Source organism: Bos javanicus, chromosome 24 (assembly GCF_032452875.1).
Source record: "Bos javanicus breed banteng chromosome 24, ARS-OSU_banteng_1.0, whole genome shotgun sequence".
NCBI lineage: Eukaryota > Metazoa > Chordata > Mammalia > Artiodactyla > Bovidae > Bos > Bos javanicus.
The window spans coordinates 25,684,933-25,711,364 of NC_083891.1; the positions used below are offsets into that span (position 1 = coordinate 25,684,933).

Consider the following 26,432-nt stretch of genomic DNA (forward strand, 5'->3'; position numbering starts at 1 on the left):
AGCCCACTCACTCTCAGGAAATGATCCCACATTTTATTTGATGGACTGTATCTCCGATTCCCCTCTCCTTCCCTTCTTTCCCCAAGGAAGAGCCGTCCTAATGCCTTCTCAAGGTTAACCATCATCTGTGTGCTTTATTTGCAACTTTTCCACTTACTCTCCCACATTTACCTTCTCAAGAACCTTGTTCCTTCCACTAATCTTTTACCTGGATTTGCTACTTCATTTGCTAACCAAATGTTTATTTCCTTCACCAATAATGGCCAAACATATTTAGATCTTCACCATCTTAAAAATAATTAAAACTTTTCCTTGTTTCTGCCAACATTTAATCTACTGTTCCATATCCTGATTCCACTATAATTCCAAACTGAAATCTGTATTTATTGCCTTTATGTCCTCACCTGCTATTTATGTATTCTTTGTAATCTGTCTTAAATTTGGATTTTTCTCAGTCTTTCCTGCTTTTTTTCATGTGGCATCTCAGGTCACATGGATCCATGAAGCCTTGATTGGTACATCATGGAAAGCAGGGCTTTCCCTAAAGTTTCTAAGTCTCTTTCGCTTCCATCCTTTTGAAGCGTCTCGCAGGGTCTGTTCTACACATTGATCTTTCCTTTTCCTTTCTTTCCTCTGCCTTGTAGTACGTGTTCTTGTTTCCACTCTGGCAAAGAGATACTTAAGGATAGTGGGTGTTCAGCCTCTAGTATAAGTTTCTCTTGCGGAGATGAACAACGGTGGCTAATTTTCTGTTTTATAGTCAGAATATTATCTCTTCCTCATCCTGTTACTAGTTGACCAGCTAGCAATGGCTAGAAATATCTCTAACCAAAGTTGTGCTCCCCAAGTTATGTACTTTCAAAGGTGGTATGATGTAACAAAAAAGGGAAAGCAATGCTGAATGGATTACTCCTTTCTGCATGTTCCTCTGGTGGGTATTTTCAAAGGGAAAGAATAGGGATGAGATTCAGGATTCCTCATTGTCACATCATCAGGGGACATTCTTAAAATGTGATACATTTCTTGCCTAGTCTCCTAACCATTGTTTTCTCTGTACAAACTCTCCTGAGGAGTTGCCCAGGTAATATATTCTCCACTTTTATTCTTCCCTAGAATCTTACTGGGCCTAGCAAAGGTGTGATATTATATGTAACTTTAAGTAAATGTTATTCTGACCAAATATATATTCCAGGATATAAGTAAAGGAGGGCAATTTATAGTTTTCAAGTCAAATGTAAACTCTTTATAAAAGTATTTTCATTTTTTATTTGAGTGTACCTTTTCAAATGTTACTTGTTAAGAAATGTAGAAAACCACATAAGCAGTGCGTAAGTTTTAATCTGTATTTTGTTCACTGGGGTTCTTGTTAAAATGAAGATTTCATTTCAGTATGCCTGAATTTAAGCTTTACCCTTGGCATTTCTAACTAGTTCTCAGATGATGCTGAGGCTGCAGGTTCTTGAACTGCACTTTAAGTAGCAAAAGTTGTAGAGCTGTGATATGCAACATCATTCATTCATTGAGGGATACAGACAACAAAGTTCATCTATTCATTATTATCTCAGTAGTTGATACAAGAAGCTTTGTCACTCTTGATTGCTAATTATCTTGAAAGCAGAGAATCTTTTATTTCATGAATTTACTTACTTTTAACTGCTTAAAACGTTTACATTGCAATTTACTCATCACTCTGTGAATGGAGAACTTTGGATACAGAACTTACAGATATGGAGTAAGATGTGCTATGACTATATATACAAAAGCAGAGTTAACAGGACAATGAACATCTGCATAACCAGTTTCAACAGCTGTCTAGCATACACTTTGTTTTTTTCATTGCCCATTGCTTCTCAAGGGGTTTTATCCCATTTACATTTTACTGTTGTTACATGCTTTTGCCATTGCAACAATTGATTTTTGAGAATTTCCCTGAATTCTTTAATTGAAGTATTAGCTGACATACAATATTGGTTTTCTCACACATTTCTTTTTAACTGAATTTTTAATTCAGGGGTATTTGTAGATTTACACAAATATTGTAGAGAGAGTGCTGAGCGCCTTTACTCATCTCCCCCTAAAGTTAACATTTTAAATAACTGTGGTACATTTGTCAAAACTAAGAGCTGAAAATTGGTACAGTTAACTAAATTCTATACTTCAGATTTCGGTATTTCCTCCATTAATGCCCCATGTTGCAGGAAGTTTTCATGCTTCCTTAACCTACTCTAGTCTGTGACCATCTATCAGGCTTTCCTTGTTTATGACCTTGACCACTTTGAGGACTTGACTTTGGCCAATTATCCCGCAGAGTATCTTCTTCCTTGGATGTATCTGTTATTTTTCTTACATTTAGAACTGGGCGGTGTGTTTTTGTAAAGAATACCACAGAGTGGTGGTGAAGTGCCCTTTTCATCACAGCATATCAGGGGTGCATGACAGCCACGCGACAGTATTTGCTAAGCATCCTTTGCAGGTTTCTCCTCTGTAAAGCTGCAACTCTCCCTTCACGTGCTGTATTCTTTGAAGTGAGTCATTAAGTCGAGCTCACCTCAGAGTGGGGATGCTGAATGGGCACATGCCGGAGGAGAGGGGTTAAGCTCTGCTTCAGAGGGGCAGGGAATCTATGCTTGTTGTTTGGAATTCTTTTGTGAGAAAGATTTATCTCTTTTTCTATCACTTATTTACTAATTCAATCATCTTTATCAGCTTGGACTCATACATATTGATTTTACTCTGTGGATTATAATATAACACCATTTTATTTATTTTGTTGTTCAAACAGTTCCAGCTGTGGCCACTGGAAGATCTTGACGGTTAAATTCTATGTCCCTCTGACATGTCCCCATGCTTTAGTTTTTGAGCTCTTTCTTACTGTCTAGTATTACAAGATATTCCACATTCGTCTTGTATTTTCTCTGTCCCAGCTTTAGAATGAACCATTTCATCAGGAAGCCTTGATTTCTAATACTGAATGGTATTCAGAAGCCAAGAGCTGGGTGTGTAAGTGTAGTACCTTACAATCTTGTTTCCAGTCTCATCACCACTTTTTAGGAGAGGGCATAAAGATAGGGCTTTTCTTCTGAACTTTGTTATTACTAGAGGCTGTTACAATTATTTGGAGTAGCAAAAGTTTCATCTAAACCTAATTACCTCCCAAAGGCCCCACCTTCAAATGCTATCACATTGGAAGTTAGGGCTTCCGCATGTGAATTCGGGTTAGGACACAAACATTGCGTTTATAACAACGGGTAAGAGAATTCAGCCAGTGAGATATCAAGGAGCTTCCAGAAGAAGATTCTTCCCTCTGATAAGAAGAAAAACAAATGCACAGTCTCTCTTTGTACCTGCTTCTGGAGACTGCTGAGCAAGGATGTGACATTTGGAATGGTGAGGGCCACCTGTGACCATGAGCAGAAAGCTTATAAGATGGCAGAGAAGCCAAACTGAAACCATAACATCTTTGAGTTATAGGACTGCTCAAATATGGAACCAGCCCTTATCTCTGGACTATTTCTTATGAGATAATAAGTATTCTTTTTATTTAATCTTTTAGTTGGGTTTTGGTACTTATATCTGAAAGCAGCCTAATAACATTCATTTTGCAGAGTTATTATAAAATTAAAAGAAATAATACATACATGTTCTTATTGCAATGACTGGCACATAGCAGGCACTCAATGAATAGAATTATGATGCTATTTCCTCATTTCTAAGACTTGAATGAATTTTCCTCACCTTACAATTTCAGAAATTTGGATGTACCCATGCCTTTAATTTTCCAAGCTCCCACCATATGTTAAGTTAGAGTGTTTCTGTTCTCTTGGATTCTTACATGTTGGGAAGATGGACACAAATAGGGTATGATAAGAGCTGTAAGGAAAATTCAAGCAGGTTCAGGGTGGTAGAGAGGAATTTAGGACTTCAGGGAGGCTCTCAGAGGTTGTATCTGCAGAGACTGGAATGGGATGAGACAGCAAGTCAGGCAGAGCCCTGCAAAAGGAATAGCCAGGCCAGGAGTGTGAGAGAGCACCATGGTAAGGCATGGTTGAGGGGGAGGGAGTCAGTGGAAATGGTGTCGCAGTGCTGGTTATATTTCTTATTTGGCTGCTGTTTACATGGTAGGCTCAATTTGTGAAAATCCAGTAATTCACTATGCTTCCGTAAAAACTTACCAAAATAGATTTTGAAGCCCCTGGGGGCTCTGAAGGTAAAGAATCAGCCTGCAAAGCAGGAGACCTGGGGTTTGAGCCCTGGGTGGGGAAGATTCCCTGGAGAAGGAAATTGCAATCCATTCCAGTATTCTTGCCTGAAGAACTCCATGGACAGAGGAGGCTGGTGGGCTACACTCCATGAGGTCACAAAGAGTTAGGCATGACCGAGCGACTAACACTTAAAACTGAGGGTTTCTTGGAATCAACCTAATAGTTCTGCTATTTGCGGTTTAGGACACTGACTGCAGTAGCCTATTTTCACAGACCCTTAATAAAGACGTGACAGACTAAGATATTCGCTCCACATTCATGGTACAAAAACTCCAAGAGACCTGTACCAACGTTTTGTCAACTGTGGAACTCTCTATGTGACTAAGGAGATGGCTGAGATCTTAACTACTCCTTCCTAAAGGAGATGGTTTGGATGTTTCCTTAGGGCTTGCACCTCACAGCACACACGCTTAAGTTCAAACAGTAGTTCTCAGTTGGGAGAGATTTGGTGCACACACACTCCCCAAACCCGCCCCCACCTCCCTGTGGTCACCTGGGATATTTGGTAAAGCCTGGAGACATTTTTGCTTATCAAAGCGGAATTCTGTGTTGGGGGGTTGGAGGGGGGAGTAGAGGAAGTGAGTGTTATTGACAACTATTGGGAAGAAGAGACCAGAGAAGCTGCTCAACATCCTACGATGCACAGGACAGCCCCTCCGCCAACACGGCACTCTCTGGCTCTAAATGGCAAAGTGCCAAGCTTCAGACACCCTAACTTAGACCACGTGTTTCTAATTCGAAGTTACCGCAATAAATAGGGTCAAGAAGGTCATACAAGCTCTGGAGGACCATGAATTGATGGAAATTTCCAAACTGGTGCAGACAATATAAATGGAGTAACTGATACACACTGGCTTCTGTCCCACATTACTACTCCTTCCCACTTCTTTTTGAATATTTTCAGTTCTGTAAGTTTGAGTGATGGCCTGTGGGGATGGTATGAAAGGATTTCAAGCATTAGAAGGATGTCTGGACAAAGTGGACATTATGGTTTCTCTCAACTATGAAATCTTTAACTTTTTTTTTTTTCTCACAAGGAACTTGGTGATTGAAAAATGTCACATATGACATGCCTTCAGCATTTAAGACTGAAGAAGAAAAGTAAGCTTCTAGTTTCTGTAGCCAAACAAGTAGTGTTTTTAGATGAACCAGACATATCCTTCAAAAGATTCCCAATTTACTGATTTAGGGGAAAAAAATTTTTTTTCTATCATTAGAAGAACCTAGGCATCTTGTAAAAACTGGCCTTCTTGGTAACTGGGAAGAAAATAATTGTTTTTTTTTTTTTGGAAAAGGAATGAGGGAAGGTCAGTTTTACAATCAGTCAATGACTCTTTGTTCCCGAGGTCGGCACCTTTAGAAAAGACTTCCTTTTCTGAAGTCACCTTGATGAGCTTAACAAACAGAACCCTGGAGGACTTACAAGTCACTGGATGACAGCTGCTCCTGGCTAATAGGCTATTAGCCTTAAGCAGATGATTTTCAAGCTTTCTGTTGTGATTCTTTGAGCCCATGGTTAGTTCAGTTCAGTCGTTCAGTCGTGTCCGACAATTTGCGACCCAATGAATTGCAGCATGCCAGGCCTCCCTGTCCGTCACCAACTCCCGGAGTTCACCCAAACTCATGCCCATCAAGTCGGTGATGCCATCCAACCATCTCATCCTCTGTCCTCCCCTTTTCCTCCTGCCCCCAATCCCTCCCAGCATCAGAGTCTTTTCCAATGAGTCAATTCTTCGCATGAGGTGGCCAAAGTATTGGAGTTTCAGCTTTAGCATCAGTCCTTCCAAAGAACACCCAGGGCTGATCTCCTTTAGAATGGATTGGTTGGATCTCCTTGCAGTCCAAGGGACTCTCAAGAGTCTTCTCCAGCACCACAGTTTAAAAGTCTCAATTCTTCAGCGCTCAGCTTTCTTCACAGTCCAACTTTCACATCCATACATGACCACTGGAAGAACCATAGCCTTGACTAGACGAACCTTTGTTGGCAAAGTAATGTCTCTGCTTTTGAATATGCTATCCAGGTTGGTCGTAACTTTCCTTCCAAGGAGTAAGTGTCTTTTAATTTCATGGCTGCAGTCACCATCTGCAGTGATTTTGGAGCCCCCCAAAATAAAGTCTGACACTGTTTCCCCATCTATTTCCCATGAAGTGATGGGACCGGATGCCATGATCTTCGTTTTCTGAATGTTGAGCTTTAAGCCAACTTTTTCACTCTCCTCTTTCACTTTCATCAAGAGGCTTTTTAGTTCCTCTTCACTTTCTGCCATAAGGGTGGTGTTATCTGCATATCTGAGGTTATTGATATTTCTCCCGGCAATCTTGATTCCAGCTTGTGCTTCTTCCAGCCCAGTGTTTCTCATGATGTACTCTGCATATAAGTTAAATAAGCAGGGTGACAATATACAGCCTTGACGAACTCCTTTTCCTATTTGGAACCAGTCTGTGGTTCCATGTCCAGCTCTAACTGTTACTTCCTGAGTCCATGGTTAAGTGACCCCTTAAACTTTAATATCTCAGACTAACTGATAACTTATTGCAGATGAGATGTAGAGGAGTACAAAGAAGTTTAAAATATTGTTTTAACTTTGAGGCATTATATGGCTTATTATTTCCATTCAGTCAGAAAGAACTGTAGCCTGCTTTAGAATGGTAATCAATGGATGATGTTTGGGGACCCAAATAGAGATGACCTAACATGCCTGCTGCTGCTCATCCATCTCATGCCCACCATCCGATAGTCACAGAAACACCTGTTACTTCCCTTTCTTATCCACCCTTCCAACCAGGCCGAGTGTTTTACAAATTCTGTTTCCCTTCTTTGAACACAAGGCAGAATCAGAAACTGCCTTTAGGGTCCCTGGCTTACACCCAACCCGTTCTTAAAGAGTTTTCAGCTTTGGCTAAAATAATTTAAGGGAAATAAAATGAGATAAATAAAGGCCATGGATGCCATTTGTTTGTTTCCTCTTATCAGTTCAGTTCAGTCGCTCAGTCGTGTCCGACTTTGCGACCCCATGGACTGCAGCACGCCAGGCTTTTCTGTCCATCACCAACTCCCAGAGCTTGCTCAAACTCATGTTCATCAAGTTGGTGATGCCATCCAACCATCTCATCCTCTGTCGTCCCCTTCTCCTCCTGCCTTCAATCTTTCCCAGCATCAGGGTCTTTTCAAATGAGTCAGTTCTTCGCATCAGGTGGCCCGAGTATTGGAGCTTTAGCTTCTGTATCAGTCCTTCCCATGAATATTCAGGACTGAGTTCCTTTAGGATTGACTGGTTGATCTCCTTGAGAGTCCAAGGGAAAAACATAAATGTTTTCCTTGGAAACATTTATGACACCAAGAATTTTAAAACAGAGAGTTAACAATGCTATGCTACACTTGAGTTGTTAGATCATGTTGCAAACTGTCATTTCAAGGGACGTTGTATAATCTTGGACAGCTCCTATTTTTAACTTGGCATAGACAAACTGAAGATCCCAAAAAGCCAACATTATTTTATTTAGTGTCAATTTGCTTGGCCCCTAAAACATCTTTAAAAAATTAGAGTTACTAACAAATATCTAAATATGCTTTTTAATATTTAACTTTCTTTTCCATTCCCAATTATTTTCCAAGAGGGATGTTAATAAGCAGTGATTCTCAAGTATGAGTGGCACGTGAATCATCTTGTTAAAAGGCAAGACTTCCGGGCCGCACCAGGGAGTTTCTGATTCAGTAGGTCTGGGATGAGGCTTCCCAAGTGGCGTGGTGGTAAAGAACTCGCCTGCCAATGCAGGAGACATAGGAGACTCGGGTTCCATCCCTGGGTCGGGAAGATCCTCCGGAGGAGGGCATTGCAATCCCACTCCAGTATTCTTGCCTGGAGAATCCCATGGACAGAGGAGCCTGGCAGGCTATGGACCATAGGGTCACAAAGAGTTGGACAGGACTGAAGCAACTTAGCATGCACACACCCAGGTCTGGAGTGGGGTATAAAAATCTGTATTTCTTACACAAGTTTCCAGGTAACGCTGATGCTGCTGGTCTAGGGACCACACTTGTGAAATCAACTGTGTAAAATCACAGAGTAGCAGGGGAATGAGAAGGAGAGGCTGCATAATTCATAGCCTGGATAAGAAGCCCTTAATTACAGAGATGCATGCAACAGTATATTCCAAATAAGGACATTCAGCAACTGAATTATTCCCATCACAAGATTTTCCACTTCACAAGCAGTAATCCAATAGACTACAAGATTGCCTTAAACGGTGTTCACACCTTTCTCCTGATTCATATCTCTTCTTCTGGCTTACTTTTTACTGATCCTGAGAATTTATCATTTTTGAAATATTTTATTTACTATTGTATTGGTGTTTTCTATAGTTGCTACAAATGCTTTGAGAATCAGCACAATATAAGGAAACCTGTATAACGCATATTTTCAGATATATCTATATAATACGTAATTTCTTAGACATAAGTGACAGGCTGTTTCGACCTTTAGGCTGCAATGTACTCCTGAAAATGACACTAAAAAATAGAATGGAGAAAACCAGATTCCCCCGACCCCTCCTGCCCAGAAGCTTAAGAAAACCAAGAACTTCAAGTTTTCCTTTTACATCACTAGATGGCACTGCTCTGTCAGTAAGTCGAACTGCAGGAATTGCCAAAAACTGTTCAACAACTGTTTCCAAGGTCCAAAGTGGAAAACAGGCTTTTCAATTGACTTCAAATAAGCAAACTGGCAAAACCCAACAGTGAAAAGCAATGGTTTTAGAAAGCTGTGAGAATACTTCTGCAGGACAGTGAAATTAGGCAAATTTCAATGTATGTTTCTCCTTTTTTCCCCCTTTCTTGAATGATTCTATTTTGTAATGAAACTAAACCAATTATGTAATTCCATAATTCAGGTCTTTCATATGACTGACTATAGGAAACTGCTTATTTTGGAGGTGGTGGTCTAACTAACTATAGGAAACTGCTACAGTGGAGGTGGTGGTCTCGCCTTTGGATTGACAGAGAGGCATTCGGTGTCGGGGGTACCTGGGCTCTCCCCAGCTTCATGCATTAACAACAATCACCAAATCTAGCTACCGACACATGGTGGTGCTGGTGGTGTTCAATCGCTAAGTCGTGTCCGACTCTGTGCCCCCATGGACTGCAGCACGCCAGGCTCCCGTCTTTCACCATCTCCCAGAGCTTGCTCAAACTCATGTGCATTGAGTCGGTGATGCCATCTAACCATCTCGTCTGAAAAGAATCTGACATTTTCGGAGCACCCTGTGTTCAGTATGAAAAGGCACACAGTGGCTGCTCCAGAAACGTCGAATTGCTTTCCCTACACCTGCCTTTCCCCTACTGTAGGCTCCATGACCGTGGGGCTGCTCACAAGCATCTAGAAGGCAGGTTGGCACACAGTGGAAGCACAGCTAGGAACTGCTGAACGTGTTCAAGTCGAACAAAAATTTACCCCTCACTCCATCCAGACATTAAAGATTTCTTCTAAACAAACGAAATTCAGATTATGATTCCAACTTTTTCCAAACATAGAAAGATACATTAACTCTTAGGTTTTTAAAGGATTGTTCTGTGTCCAAGGCATTGAGCTAGTTTATAGATAAATGGTACACTGATTCTATTTCAAAGAGGTTCAGTTTGTCAGGAGAGATAAAGCGGACATAGGGTTTCCCTAGTGGCTGAGATTGGAGAGGGCACTGGCGACCCACTCCAGTACTCTTGCCTGGAAACTCCCATGGATGGAGAAGCCTGGGAGGCTGCAGTCCATCGGGTAGCGAAGAGTCGGACGCGACTGAGCGACTTCCCTTTCACTTTTCACTTTTATGCATTGGAGAAAGAAATGGCAACCCACTCCAGTGTTCTTGCCTGGAGAATCCCAGGGACAGGGGAGCCTGGTGGGCTGCTGTCTATGGGGTCGCACATAGTCGGACACGACTGACATGACTTAGCAGCAGCAGTGGCTGAGATGGTAAAGAATCTGCCTGCAATGGAGGAGACTGGGGATGGATCCCTGACTCAGGACGATCCCCTGGAGAAGGGAATGGTTACCCACTCCAGTATTCTTGCCTGGAGAATATCAGGGACAGAGGAACCTGGGGGGCTACAGTCCACAGGGTCGCAAAGAGGTGGACACGACTGAGCGACTAACACACATTACTACAAGAGGTTGTTGTTGTTGTTTAGTTGCTTTGTGACCCCGTGGACTGTTGCCTGCCAGGCTCCTCTGTCCCTGGGATGTCCCAGGCAAGAATACTGGAGTGGGTTGCCATTTCCTTCTCCAACATTACTATAAGAGGTAGAATAACTTCATTGTGTGAATAACAGCTGCAAAAACAGTTCTGGGGAGCTCAGAAAAGGCAGAAAGTATCTCCTCTAGAGAATCCGGGAGAGGTTTAGGGGAGGGAGCAGATGGGAGGTGGAAGGAAACAATCTGCTTTAAGAAATGCAGGTGTCAGAACAAGGAGGGGTGGATTCTGACACCCAGACCATATGAGCAGAAAATAAGGACAAAGCCTTGTGCTAAGGATCTTCACAGATCCTATAAGGATGAACTTCCAAGGAGGGATTCTATGCCTTCAGAGCTTCGAGGAGATTTTTTTGGCAGTACTGCAGGGCGGGAGCCAGGAGACGGTTTGAGGGTTAAGGTAGTAAGCCAAGGGAGATGCGGTGAGGACCGGGAATAGCGTCATGGCGCCCAGATGGATGGGTGGGGTGAGAGTCTTTATGGGGACCACGTGAACCCCTGGCAATGCCCTGCGTGTCGAGGATAGGAGAAGGCGGCAGATGGTGTCAACATTTTGAGTGTGAGTAGCTAGAAGGATGCAGTTCTCAGAGATGCTACGGCAGCATCCTGAGGAAATCCTTTGAGTAGGGAGGTGACAGCAGACAGTGGACAGTACGGTGCTGCAGTTCACAGCGAGGCAGGGGTCACGCGCAGGGTCCCCAGAGGGCACCCCTCCAGCCACTGCTGCCGCCGCCCACGCGCCGCCTCCCACCTGTATCTTCTGGAGACGTGGGTCCAGCATGTCCTTCGGTGCTGGGTTGGAAAACCAGGACAGCCTCCCTGAGGTGAACAGACCCCCGGCAGAGTACTATGCAAACGAAGGAGGAAATTGAAAGAAGAGCTGATTGGTTGGGAGCCTGTTATACAGAGTGAAGTCAGAAAGAGAAAACCAAATATTGTATATTAGTGTATATATGTGGAATCTAGACAAATGGGACTGAAGAACCCATTTGCGGGGCAGAAATAGAGACACAGACAAAGAGAATGGGTTTGCAGACCTCATGAGGGAATGAGAGGGTGGAACTGAGAGAGTAGCAAAGAAACATACATTACCATATGCAAAAGAGCTAATAGAGGGTTTCTGTATAACACAGGGACTCAACCTGGTGCTCTGTGACAACCTAGAGGGGGTGAGAGGGAGGTCCAAGACGGAGGGGACAGATGTATCCTTATGGCTGATATACTTATATGCTGTTGTATGGCAGAAAGCAACACAACACTGTGAAGCAATTATCCTCCAATTAAAAATAAATTTTAAAAAAATAAGAAAAAAAAAAGATGACTGAGCCGGGCCACTGGTGCCATTTCCCAATTAGCACTCTTGGGGTCTAAGGAGACTGGATCTCTAACACGAGGCAGTTTATGGGCCATTTATTTCAGTTGATTTAGTTTGTATCGTAGGGAACTTGGAAGAATAGCAGGATGGAGATATTTTAGAATAGGGAAAATTGGACCTACCACTTCTCGTCTCCACTCAAATCTCCCTTCTCATTTTCCCATCAGCCAGGCAGCACCTGCTGGACTGATGAAAAGCATTCCCATGAAGGTGTGATTTTGAGACAAGACCTAGGGAAGTGTTTGGCACACAGTAGGTAGGTGCCCAATAATACCTGATGAGTAAATGAATGTATCAAGGCTTAATCAGCCTAGAGGATATTTGCATTTTAAAAAGAGGTAAGATGAATCCCTAATGAGAATCTCTCACAATCTATCACCATTTCTCACTGGGGGAGCTACTGGCATTTCTGATAGGGAAAATCTTTTTGAGTGGCTAATTTTTTTCTTGAAGGTTCTGTGGATTGCTTGAAGTTTAGCATCCTGCCTTTGGAGCAGTAAATACCAGAAGCATTCTGTGCCCATCAGGCTCCTCTGTTCATGGGATATTCCAGGCAAGAATACTGGAGTGGGCTGCCATTTCCTTCTCCAGGAGATCTTCCTGATCCAGGGATCAAACCTGTGTCTCCTGTGTTTGCTGCATCAGCAGGCAGATTCTTTGTCACTGTGCCACCTGGGAAGTCCCTTGTTCCCAAACCAAGCCTCCTGCCACGCTGCACACTCCTTCCACTGTACTGTTCGGGCTTTTCTGCCACCCTTAGATCACAGCATCCAAAATTCTGAAAGATCTTTTTTTTAATAATGAGGCAAAATTATTTTTGCCTCATTATTAAATGAGTCAACTACAATCTCTTCTTTCTCCACCCTTTCATAACCAACTAACTAACATTCATCGTTTCATTTTCTTAATGATTTGAACACCTCCCTAAAAACGCTCACTTGTCAATAAATCTTTTGAGGCTTCCTTGGTACCAAGAAGACTGCAGGCTCATCTTTCTGCATGTCCTTCTGTCCTGCATGCTGTGTTCCAGCTACATGGACTCCGTTCAAGAAACCATGCACCCTTGTCTTCAGGCAAAGGCATATGCTCTTCTCTCTACTAGAAGTGTCTTCCCCCTTCTTTTCTTTGTATCATCTTAATAATTTGTAATTACTCTCAGGTCTTTGCTGGACACTCAGTGCTGGAGCCCCTTCGGTAGGTTCCATGGCACCACGTGTTCTTTTATCATTACTCTTTAGCATCACCCGCCTGGGATTTTGCCATTTACTTTTTTACCAGACTGTAAGCATCATGAGGGCAGAGCACTTCTGGAGTTTTCATTGTCTCCCAACATCTGATACATTGTCTAGATTGAGCAGGGAGTGGCTCAACTGTGGTCATCTGTGGTTAGTTCTTAGCTAGTTTATTTTCTTGAGGGCATTGTTCATTTTACCATTAGACTATGGTAAAAATCTTGATGTTCCAGCTTCTGTAACTCCAATCACTAAGCTTTACATATGATAAAAATCTCAAAAAATTTAAAAAATGATTTGAAATCAACAAAATAGTGCAATGTCATATGTGGTATACATCTGAAACTTTAAGATAAACTTAACTAAGAAAATAATCTTCCCTCATATTTGGGCTATATGTTTGAAAAGTGTTATCAGCTGTTAAAATCTTTGGCACACTGAAAGATAGAAACAGCTGTATTTTTTGTTGTTGCTGCTGTTTATTAAGAAATATTAAAATTGATCTAAAGCACATTTATAATTTTAATTAAGGTCTCTGATTTTTACTGCAATTTGGCAGTTTTAAAAATACAAACCCTTATTCAATGTGTAATTTCTTTTCCATATAAATATTTGTATGCATCACTGATCAATAAAATATTTTGCAAAATTTAGACTGGTAATTCTCACTCTTATACTTGTCTGATAATTAAATTAACTGGAAAGTTTCTAAGGGCTTCCCTGATGGCTTAGACAGTAAAGAACCTACCTGCAATGCAGGAAACCTGGGTTTGAACCCTGGGTCAGGAAGGTCCCCTGGAGGAGGAAATGGCAACCCACTCTAGTATTCTTGCCTGAAAAATCCCATGAACAGAAGAGCCTGGCAGGCTACAGTCCATGAGGTCACAAAAACTCAGATACAAGTAAGTGACATTTTCTAGCGATATATATTTCCGGACTTTAGCCTTGGGGATTTTAATTTATCCCATCAGATATTTCTAATGATCAGGGAGAATTTAAACTCAATTATCATGTCTTTTTGCAAAGTACTTCCCCCTAATTTTATAACTAAAGAAAATTTCTGTTAAAGAGTTGCCAATTCCCATTTATTTTTAGCAACAAAAACAGATGTGAAATCATACATTTCTAAAAGTCCCTGGATATGATAATTTACTCTTATTCGCTTTAATACTTACCATCTCACTTAGATTTTAACTTCTTCTAAAATCTGTCATCCACTTGCATATTAGAATCTGAAGCACAACTCCAGTGTTACTGATAATTTATAAGTAGTCACATCTACCTGTTATGAGTTAAATTATATCTCTTAAAAGATATATTGAAGTCTTAACCCCAGTACATCAGAATGTGACTTTATTTGGAAACAAGGTCTTTGCAGATTTAACCAAGTTGAGGTCATTAGCCTGAGTCCTGATATAATTGTTGCTGTTATTTAGTCGCTAAATTATTTCTGACTCTTTCAACCCCATGGACTATAGGTCACCAGGCTCCTCTGTCCATGGGATTTCCCAGGCAAGAATACTGGAGTGGGTTGTCATTTCCTTCTTCAGGGGATCTTCCCAACCCAGGGATCAAACCCGCCTTTCCTGCATTAGCAGGCACATTCTTTACCACTGAGCCACCAGGAAAGCCCTAAAGCTATGCTATGGCTATGCTATTGCAGTGTCTTTCCTACATTCATAATTTAAAGGAATACTAAATTTCAGTTAGATATTAGTGAGACTGGACATGGAATTTATTCCCAGCCATGTCTAAGGACCTACTGAATTCTATCCATGGACCATCTGGGAGTCGGTAGATCCCATGTAAAGAACTCATGGAAAGCAAAGCTTCTCTGACTTTATTTACAAAATTGCTTCTATTTCCCATCTGACAGAGTTGGCTCTATTTGTGTGCTAGGTCTGTGACCGCCACTCAGCATCTTGCTTCTGGTTTGTCTCTCAGAACTTCAGAAGAAAGTTAGAGACCACATATTACAGACTCAGCAGCTAAGGTTCAGCGTATGATTTAGCATTAACAATCAGCATTTACATGAGATTTGAAAGAAGGAAGTGAAGCAGAAGCCGTGTGTCTGCTCTTCTTGCTGGCAAGCACAGATGTGGATGGAGCTGGGTCTTTGCAGTCATCTTTCTCTAGCTCTAGGGTCCATCTAGTAAAATCCATATTAGATTCCTGAGTGCCAAGATGTAGGGTCCCAGGACATATCGGTGTTATACATCCTAGCAAACGTGGCACGGTTCTGGAGCTGGCAACAGAAGTAACACCCCGATTTGTCTGTTTTCACATTGTGGGGTGGCAAGTGTGGGTTCCTAATCACGGGAGAGGCAGCAGTTCCCTAAGTGCTTGGGCTTGGCTGGATGGCTTTGAAGCCATTACTGATAGCTCAAAATGGAGTGTTTCCTCAGTCTTTGTCACACGGATGCAATGGACACAATGCCCTTCCTGCTTTAATGAGTGAATTCTGTGATCTGCAACTGAACTCTGACCCACAGACACTACAATTTATATTCCCTTCCATAAAAGACCCGTGTCCTGGAGAACTACTTCTGTTGGAATAAATGCTTTACAAATATTCTTCCCTGAAATCTATAATTCCAACTTCAAACACATCAGGGGCAAAATGCTGAACTGCACACTGTTCTTTGATCAAAAATAAACATACTCAAATTTGTATCATTTAAAGTACTACAGAAAATACAAAGAACTGTCCAAGAGTTTTGCTTATTCAATTAGTTATAATCACTTTTTTAAAGAGGCAGTCAGTTCATGCCCAGTAAACAAAAAATACTGAATTGCTAGAGTAAAAAATATACCGAAGGTATGTACCTATTTCTCTGTAAATGTACTTTGATTGGACTGCTTGTTATACCACTTGAGGATAAAGGCAATTTCTTTTCTAGGATTTAATATTTAAACTTCAAACTGAGCCAGGTGCTATGCTAGCGTGATAATCTCCTTTAGCTAGGAAATACCATGAGGAGGGAACTAGTTGCTCTGTTATTCTGCAGGCCAGAAAGGAAACTGCAAATTATCTTTGAAGAGTTTTACTAACAAAATAAACTTGAATTGAACATCACCTCAACGACCTCAATAACTTGGGCAAAATGAAATAAAAAGCAGGAAAATTAACTGGTGTGACAAAGATCTGCAGGTCCTAAACAGCTCACAAGTGAGAATTCACTGAAATTCCTAGATTGTATTAGCCATGTTTTTCTTACATGATAAATGTGTGCTGTTGTTGTTCACTCTCTGAATTGTGTCCGATTTTACATGAATATATACATATAAAATCCACAGGGGGAAAAATGTCCTTCCTTCATTGTAATTCTGGGATAGAGAGAAGGCAATCTTTTGGAAGTTAGAACTTTTAATATGGAGAATGTACTTGTATTTTTTAATTTTTACCATTATATAAGAAAACAGAATATGATTTTGTACCTAATCTCTCTGAACACACATTTAAGTCTCTGGAAGGTGAAGGCAAACCTATATTAGGAGGATAACTGTCACTTTATCAAAACCCATTTGGCAAGCCTGTTTCAGAGTCAAGTACATCCCCAGTCCTGTCCGACTCTTTGCGACCCCATGGACTGCAGTCCGCCAGGCTCCGCTATCTATGGGATTTTCGCTAGTCAAGAATACTGGAGTGGATTGCCATGCCCTCCTCCACGGGATCTTTCTGACCAGGGTCTCCTGAATCGCAGGCGGATTCTTTACCGTTTAAGCCACCAGAGAAGCCAAACCCTTTATGCGCAATTCCTTCAACAAACAGAAAACAAATGTATTTAAAAAACCAATCAGAGTATAGAAGTAAAGCATAAGAAATGCAGATCTAGAGAGCTAACACTGTTTGCCAGTTTAATAACCTCTGAAAACCCCATTTGACTGTTGCGCTGCACGTCGACTTTCTGTAATATTTTAAAGTGAAAAAAGAAACCTTAAAACGATTACATTTGTTCATTACCTTAGGCGATGTTTTATAACATCAACTTTGTGAACTTTAAGTTCTAGCTATAGGTGGGTGATCTGAAGTGTAACGTGGCTTTAAGAAAAAAAAATTAAACTTTGTAGAGTACATCAGAGGAACTCTCTGGGGCCCCTGTCTGCAGTCTCAGAATACAGGTGTGTTCCCCAGGTCATTCCCGCGCTCGAGCGGCGGGAGCCCGGGGAGGTAGGCGCGGCCGCTGCCTCCATGTTGCGGTCGGAGGAGACTCGGGACAAAGCCCGGGAATCCAGGAAAGGTGTCCCCGCCTCAGGGCTCCCTGCACCCGCAGATCGCAGATCCAGAAACGCGCTGGGGCCCGTGTGCGACCGCTAGAGAAACGGAACTGCAGCCCGGTTCCCACCGGCCGCTCGGCCCCAGCGGAGTAGCAGGGTCCCCGCTCGCGGCCGCCTGCCCGGCCCTCTCCCACCTCGGGGCACAAAGAGGGATCGCCGGGCGGGCCGGCCCTCCCCCAGCGGAAGCGGGCAGGTCGAAGCGCGGACCGGGCGCCGGTCGCCGCCCCGGCTTGCCCTGGGCTCCGTGCCGCCGGCTCCCCGCACTTACCAGGAGAAGCAGCAGCGCGCCCTCCGCGCCCCGCGCCATCGCGCCTCCGCCGCCGGCTCCCCGCGTCCCCGCGCGCGCGCCGGCTCCTCCCCGGCGCCCCCGCCCCGAGGGTCCCCTCCCCGGCGGCGGCCGCACGGCCCTGCCCAGAGGGGCGGCTCCAGGTGTGGCCTCCGCGAGAAAATGGAGCCCGGAGCCAGCAAGCGGCTCGGGCCGAGGTGGGAATGGCGCGGAGGAGGGAGGCGCCCGGGGGACGCCCGCCCCGCGCCGCACGCGCACCTGGAGCCATGACGGCCGCGGGCTGGGAACTCCGAATGACCGGCCCCGCCCCGCCGCCTCCCCTCCCCGAGCCCCTCTCCGCCGAGGGCGGCCGGCTCTCCGCGCCCCGGGCCGCCGTGGTGACCGTGCGCTGGGTGGCCGCGCGCGGGGCCCAGGTGGCGCCGAGGAGAAGGACGAGCGACGCGAGGACCCGTGTCCTCCCCGCGGCCTGCTGTCCGGGCCAGCTGTCCGGGAGCGAAGGTTCTGGAGCCGGATTCCGGTGGTGGTCTCCGTGAAGGCTTCTCACCTCCTTCCCACGGCCCCTTCCCACAGGTTTGCCGCTTGTCTGACCCAGGGAGAAACAGTTATTAGAAGAATCACAAAGGATCCCAAGGAACGGTGTTTTTTGTTTTTGGACCCCTTGTTAACTAACCTCGACTGGGAGAAAAGTCTAGAAAGGTTAAGGGAAAGTCAAACTCTTCGCTGTATTTACAAAATCACAAAGCGTTACTAGGAGTCAGAATCCTCTAACCCACAGTTATTTAGCTGTGTGACATGGATGACCTTTCTGTGCCTCAGTTTCCCGACCTGTCAAATGGAATAGATACCAGCCACCCTACAGAGGGGGCTTCCCTCATAGTTTAGTCGGTAAAGAATCTGCCTGCAATGCAGGAGCCACGGGTTTGATTCCTGGGTTGAGAAGATACCCCTGGAGAAGGAAATGGCAACCCACTCCAGTATTCTTACTTGGAAAATCCCATGGACAGAGGACCCTGGCGGGCTACAGCCCATGAGGTCGCAAGAGTTGGACACGGCTTGGCTACTCAGGCACCAGCAAACAGGGCTGCTGTGAAGATTAAATCAGAAAAATCTTTATGATGCAATCTATAGTGTCTTGGAGAAGGCAATGGCACCCCACTCCAGTACTCTTGCCTGGAAAATCCCATGGATGGAGGAGCCTGGTGGGCTGCAGTCCATGGGGTTGCTAAGAGTTGGACATGACTGAGCAACTTCAATTTCACTTTTCACTTTCATGTATTGGAGAAGGAAATGGCAACCCACTCCAGTGTTCTTGCCTGGAGAATCCCAAGGACGATGGAGCCTGGTGGGCTGCGGTCTCTGGGGTCGCACAGAGTCGGACACGACTGAAGCGACTTAGCAGCAGCAGTAGCAGCTATAGTGTCTAGCTCCTAGCGCACCGAGTTCAACTAAAAGTGATAGCGTGATTATTTTTGCAAGTGTAAATATTAAGTTGAAGTCTTCTTGAAAAACAGAAGCTCTAGAATACACCAGGTTAGGAGACTTCTAAGAAAGGCTAATTATTGACACTGACCTATTGGAAGAGCCTGTAATAGTATAATTACTATGGAGAATAGTATAATTATTTTGGAGAAGGAAATGGCAACCCACTCCAGTGTTCTTGCCTGGAGAATCCCAGGGACGGGGGAGACGGGGAAGCCTGGTGGGCTGCTGTCTATGGGGTCGCACAGAGTCAGACACGACTGAAGTGACTTAGCAGCAGTAATAGTATAAAGGGTTGATTTGCTACTATAAAGAGAAACCAGCACGTCCTTGGTGAACAGTCACCGCTCTGTGTTGTAGCAACATCAGCCCTGGGAGCACAGCCACAGATGCCAACACCCTGCCGGAGAGATAGAGAGCCGCAGGTGGTGAGTCACGGGCTGTAGCTGAGCTGTTCCCTGCAGGCTCCTCCTGTGAGTCAGTAGATGAGAACTGACTCCTTGCATGCAAAGTCCTGAACCGAGATGCCTTCAGGAAATTGTCAGCAGTGTTTGTGGACCAGAGAATCAGAGGGAGACACAACAGTGGCAAAATGAAGACTTGACTCGGCAGAGAAAACAAAGTTGTCTGTTTTGGGGTCTAAGTAGAGTGCTGAACCGACATCATAAGAGATTTTTTTCAAAATACATCATGCACTAGTTTTACAAGGTGATGAGACTATAATAGTCCTAAATTGAGGTGTGTTCAAAACAAGGATTGTCTAGAAAACCTCGGCAAGGTCTTGATGGCCCATTAGAATGCCTCGCCCTCCCACTAAGATCTGAAATCCCTTAGCTGAAGGCTCCCTTGACTGCTGTGTGCATATTCCTGGGAGGGTGGCGTGCTAATCCTGATCAATCATTTACATCATAACCTGACACCACAAATACACCAGGCAAGCTCCACCTGAGAGCCCTTGTCCTCTCTGTTCCTTTTTTCGAGAAGGTTCTGTTCCAGCCACATACAAGGGTTACTCCCTCGCTCTTCACTTCTCAAATATTAGTTTCTCAGTGACATCTCTGCTACCCGTATAAAAATTATAATAATTCCCACCCCCAAATCTCCCCACCCACCTTTCTTACTTCATTTTTCTTCTTGGCACATTGCAACTTAAAAGGCTGTGCATTTACTTATTTATTATCTGTCACCATTCATTAGAATGTAAACTTCCTGAAGGCTGAGGTCTTTACCTATGAACTGCTATGGATTCTGGTGGGGACTTCCCTGGTGGTCCAGTGGCTGAGACTCATTGCTCCCAATGCAGGAGGCCTGGCTTCCATCCCTGGTCGGGAAACAGAGCCGACATGCTGCAACTAAGACCCAGCACAGCCAAATAGATGAGATGGTTGGATGGCACCACTGACTCAGTGGACATGATTTTTGAGTAGACTCTGGGAGTTGGTGATGGACAGGGAGGCCTGGCATGCTGCAGTCTATGGGGTCAAAAAGAGTCAGACACGACTGAGTGACTGAACTGAACTGAACTGAACTGATGGATTCTGGTGGCTCAGATGGTAAAGAATCTGCCTGCAATGCAAGAGACCTGGGTTTGATTTCTAGGTGGGGAAGATCCCCTGGAGAAGGGAATGGCCACCCACTCCAGTATTCTTGCCTGGAGAATTCCATAGACCTAGGAGCCTGGTGGGCTACAGTCCATGAGGTCACAGGTCAGACATGACTGAGTGACTAATGCACACAAAACTTAGATCACCTAGACAGTGCTTGATCAATTGTAAGTCTTCAGTTTATATTAGTTGAATGTGTGAATGAAAGAATAGCAAATATATTTTCAAGGTTATTTTGGAGGAAAGGGTGTATGTATGAGAGAGAGAGTGTACATGTAAAATGAAAAGAGAAGAGACTAATATTCCTGGAAGGATGTAAATCTCACCAAACTGAGGTGTGGGTGTACTGGAAGGTCTCCAATACCGTGGACAGCCTCCCCGCCACCACACAAATTTATCCCAGACAAGCCTGCTAAGGCTTCTTGAACCATGTCAAGTTGGAGGAGTTCAGAGGCCAGTGGAGAGTGTTTCTGTGTTCTTCCTCTTCTTCGAGACTCCCTTCCTTACAGGAGGGACAAAGTGCAAAACCATAAACCACATGGAAAATCCCTTTTCCCTATGGAGATGAACAAAGCTAGCATTCATTCCCAGAGCTTGGCGCTTGGGAATGTTGATTTTATCTCCCCACCTACATTTTCTGGAAAACATCTCAGAATAAATCTCTAGCTTTGATTTCACCTTAGGGTTTGTTTATAAGAATTCTTGGAAAGATAAAGGAAGTGGCTGGGGAAGAAGGGTGGAGAGTTTGGTTGCTAATAGCAGCGCTGAAGTGGCGCCCATCACCTGTGAGATGCGAACTGTAGGGCTTATGGGCCGTACAGGAGTGTTTACTGAGAGTGTCCGACATGGTGACCCAAACGAGACTAATGAGCCTCGGAAGGAAGACCCACCAGAAAAAGCCCCTCAGAAGACAGAAAAGAGTACTGGTTTCTCAGCAGTTACCTCAGTCATTTGAACGTGAACAGGTAACATTCTTGCATATCAAGAAAAAGTGAGAAAGAAGTGATATAATGGCTTTGGAAAAGGTGGATGTAAAATACTGGCTTTGAAGTTCTTTTCAAAGCAGTCCAATGGATGATTATAAGTACTTTAGCAGAGAGAAGCAGAATTTCGAAAATAACAATTTCCATGTTAAAGAGAAAGCAAGGATTCAAAGAAATTAACTCTTTATGATTTACTTTCCAAACTAACGTTGTTGATGCTTTTTAAAATTATTGTACCATGCAGTGACTTGTTAAGTATCAAGTTCCAAAATCTGTGATTGATTTACTTGTTATAAAATGATTAGAGTACATTTAAAGTTATTTAGTTGGAGAAGGCAATGGCACCCCACTCCAGTACTCTTGCCTGGAAAATCCCATGGATGGAGGAGCCTGGTAGGCTAAAGTCCACGGGGTCAGGAAGAGTCAGACTTGACTGCACAACTTCACTTTCACTTTTCACTTTCATGCATTGGAGAAGGAAACGGCAACCCACTCACTCTAGTGTTCTTGCCTGGAGAATCCCAGGGACAGGGGAGCCTGGAGGGCTGCTGTCTATGGGGTCACACAGAGTCGGACACGACTGAAGCGACTTAGCAGTAGCAGCAGCAAAGTTATTTAATAATGATGTTATTTACTTGTATTTTTGACATCCCCTCGGGTGGAAAAGGAGGCTTGATTCCAGTGGGGAAGGCAAACGGTGCCCGAGGGTGAACTTGTCCAAGGGAGGGTGTGACCTTGTGAAGGTCATTTGGCACAAGTTACACAGAAGAAATATTGAGAATCACTGCTGTGCTGAGCAAAAGTTAGGATATTGTTATTCTTGAATCCCAGATTTGATATTATGAATGCAAATTGTTTTTATGGAGTAACTTTATAACAAAAATAATCAAAAGTCTCTTAATATGATAAATAACAACTTAATTAACTCACTTACATCTATATGTGCCCAGGGAATTGGAAAGTTGAAATGGTTGTTCAGCTATCATGTCCCTGGTGCCTGAGCATTTTAGAAAAGTGTTCTTAAAGCTGTTTTGCCTGAACTGTACTTTTTTTTTTTTTTTGGTTTGTTTTTGCAGTGGACCTAGTTTGAGTTTCAGACTTCTTTGGTAGCTCAGACAGTAAAGAATCTGCCTGCAAAGCAGGAGATCCAGGTTGGAATCCTGGGTTGGGAAGATTCCCTGGAGAAGGGAATGGCTACCCACTCCAGTATTCTTCCCTGGAGAATTCCATGGACTGAGGACCCTGGTGGGCTGTGGTCCATGGGTTCGCAGGGAGTTAGATGTGACTCAGCGTCTAACACTTTCACTTTCACTTAGTTTGAGTTTTATCACCTTCTCTAGCTCCCATTTAGAGATTTTATTATATAGAAATGTGTTCAAACATTATCAAACCAGTTAAGCAAAACTGAGTTACAAAAAAGGCAGTAGGAAAGAATCTGCTCCTGATATTTTAAATGACCACAGTAACCCTTACCAGCTTGTCTGAGAACATTTGTGGTTAAAGATTTTTTTGTTAAAAGGTAATATTTATTATGAACATTACTATATGCCCTTGGAAACAGACCTCTTGTTTTACAAAACGATTGCCTGCTAATTTACCGTAACATATTATTTTAGGTGAACTTCTCTTAATTTCTACTGAAACAGTATCTGAATGAGTCATACCTTTAGAGAGAGAGTCACGCCCATTTCATGCAGAATCAGCTACAATAAAGGTAAGTCAGCCAATAAAGACTTCTTGTGACTAATTCTTCTGTGAGTAGTACAAAAGAAGAGAGTGTATCCTTGTTCTTCTTTCTTAACTTTAGGATTAGAACACTGAAGTAATCAGTAAATTTATGACAAGTCAGGCAGAACAGTACTGCAGGGAAAACTTAAGAGATGAACAAAGTAAAATAGTGTGAGAGCCCACATGGAGAGTTGTTTTATGATTCATAAAGTGCCATTGTGAGTTTCCATTGTTTGGACCTTGAAATTTCTGTAATTAGAATCTCAAGTCCACAGAGTATGATTTACTGTTCTTTATACCTGCGATTTTCCCCTTTAGAAGTGTGAATAAGCCACCTAAAACCAAACACACACACACAAAAAACAGAGGAAGATTTTTATTCTAAGGCTTTCAGGACTAAAAGGATGATGGGATTTCTAAGGAACATTTTATTTACTTTTATTTCTAGAGAGGATGCATTAGGTCATTTGGTCAGAATATGAAACCTGAGTCTTGGATTTGCCCTGGGTGGTCCTAATGTATGCGTAGACGCCCACATATGTGATTTGGCAGGTAAATGTCCCTGCAGGAATCACTGCATCTCCTGACCTATGACCTAATGATAGTGAAATTTTATTTTGTTTTCTAAGTCAGCAGATATTTAAGTATGTAAGATACATACTTCAAGGAGGAGAACAAAGCATTTTCTGTGATTTATACTTTGCCGTGAATTAATTTATCAAACAATTAAAAACTATTAACTAGTTATGATCACATTTTAAAGGAAATAGGAAGTAATTATGAAAACCTTTATTGTTGTATCTGACTCTTTGTGACCCCATGAACTGCAGCATGCCAGGGTTCCCTGTCCTTCACTATCTCCCATATTATATTCTGGAAATAAGGTAATAAAATATGCAAAGGTAAAGACAATTTAACTTCCTTCTATTTTATGTTGAGTCAACTGGCTTTTGTAAATGAAATTCCTTTTCACCTGGCACCATAAATCCTGTTAAACTGTAAAGTGAGGTAATTTTCTTCATACAGTAATTACTATTCTAACATGTCTCCTACTGGAGGTTGGGTCAGTAGCAGCATTCTTTTTATGCTGATTGCTGATTTTCAAGTATAACTACTTTTTTTTCCACCTAAAGCTACCTGGCTGCCCTGTTCTACTTAGTGGAAATGACATAGAACTCTTAACGGGAAAAAAATGCCCTCCATTCTGTCCTTTTCTAAGGAAGCCCAGCTGAAAAATTCCAGTGATCTGGTGATTCTCATCAGTTTGGCTACAAGATCACAATTTGATATGAATGAATTCATCTCTATTTGCTTGTGTATTCAGAGGAATTTCTAGTGCCATGTAGGGTAGATAGGACAGGCTCTGTGGTTAAGGCGAAAGATTCATGAAAAAGAAATAGTGCACTCACAATTTGGAGTCACAAGAAGAGAATTGGCTTAGTTAGTTCCTAACTCTACCTTTGATCAACAGATTATTTTTCAGCCTGTTTGAGCATCTGTAAAACAGAATTTTGGATCAGATAATCTAGAAGTTTTGAGTTTGTATGGTTTCAGTGGTTTTGGATGTCACCCTCATAACTTTCTGAGTTTAGTTCATTTTGAAGATTGAAAAAAAATTCTTTTATGTCAGATCTTCATGAGTACCTCTATTAATATGTCCTAAGGGTATCCTGTTTGTGTGTGTGTGTGTGTTTGTGTATGTGTGATACAGGGGATCTGTTTCCCAGACTAGTGATTGAACCCAGGCCCCCTGCATTGGGAATGTGGAGTCTTAGCCACTGGACCTAAGTACATTCTTATTACTTCTTGACAGAAACTTCATGAAGTAGGGACTGTTACTATCTCCATTAAGAATAGTCCAGAGGGGAAAAAAAAAAGAAAGAATAGTCCAGAGATGCGTGAAAAGTCGAAGTAACTTGCCAAAGACACACAACTAGTAAGTGATGAAGCTGGGATTTAAACTCAAGTAGTTTGTCTCCAAAACCTGAACTCTTAACCATTAACTTATACACACAATTGAAAAGAAAACAAAAACGTGTTGTTTATCTTTTGTTAGTTATAACAAAACTTATAATAAGTTTTAACTTATAACTTCCTAATAAGGTTTGATTTTTCACCACTAGCAGATTTTCTCTGCTTAACAACTCATAGTTTCCTAACCAAAATATTCAACATCTCCCGACTTGTTCTTTCAGTGGAGACATCCTTCCCTAACCAAGGTCGGCAAAGTGGTAATACGTGCATTGGCTTGTTCTGGAAGCCCTGGGAGAGCTTTTGATTCCTAGAATAGAAGGTCTTATGTCATCCTGACAGCATATGCCTTTGTTGTTAGTTTGCAATTTGAAAGAATATTCAAAGACCAACACAAAGAGGGCCCATGAAAGTGTGTACAGAAAGAGTGGCTAGTTAGAAAATCAGCTTAGATTTCAACCACTAGCAGCCATAAATATCTTCTGAGGAAGAATCCATAGCAGTTTATAACAACTGAGAGGAAAGGGAAAATATGGAAAAATATTGTCAAAAGATGTTGGACTAAGGGTTTATTATATATTAAAAATTTTTGACATACAAAAAGTTGTACATAATTAATATATGCAACTTGATAAGTTTGAGATAAGTATAAACCCATGAAACCATTATCATAATCTATACTGTAAACTTATGTATCACCTTCAAAAGTCTCCTCCTACACTCTTTATTACTGTTACTTTGTGCATGTGACAAGAACACTTAATGTAAGACTTACCCTCTTAATAAAATTTTAAGTATATAATACAGAGTTGTTAAGTATAAGCTTTATGCTACACATTAGTCTATAGAACTTATTTATCTGGTACAACCGAAACTTTGTACCCATTGACTAATAGCTTCAGTTCCTATTACACCTGTTTTTACTGATCAAAAGTTGTGGGTGTCCACCCTGGATACGCATAATTAAGATTAGTTAAAAAAAGATAAAAGTT

At 42.6% G+C, this 26,432-nt stretch overlaps 1 protein-coding gene across 1 annotated transcript in view; it reads right to left on the reverse strand.

Moving 5' to 3' along the window:
• Nucleotides 1-17,996, reverse strand: part of DSG2 (desmoglein 2) — a 52,949-nt gene extending 34,953 nt beyond the window's left edge. The window contains exon 1 of the mRNA XM_061399677.1: nt 17,658-17,996. Within this exon, the coding sequence (XP_061255661.1) occupies nt 17,658-17,696 (39 nt within the window). The 5' untranslated portion in view covers nt 17,697-17,996. The remainder of the gene's footprint in view (nt 1-17,657) is intronic.
• Between the last annotated feature and the right edge of the window lie 8,436 nt (nt 17,997-26,432).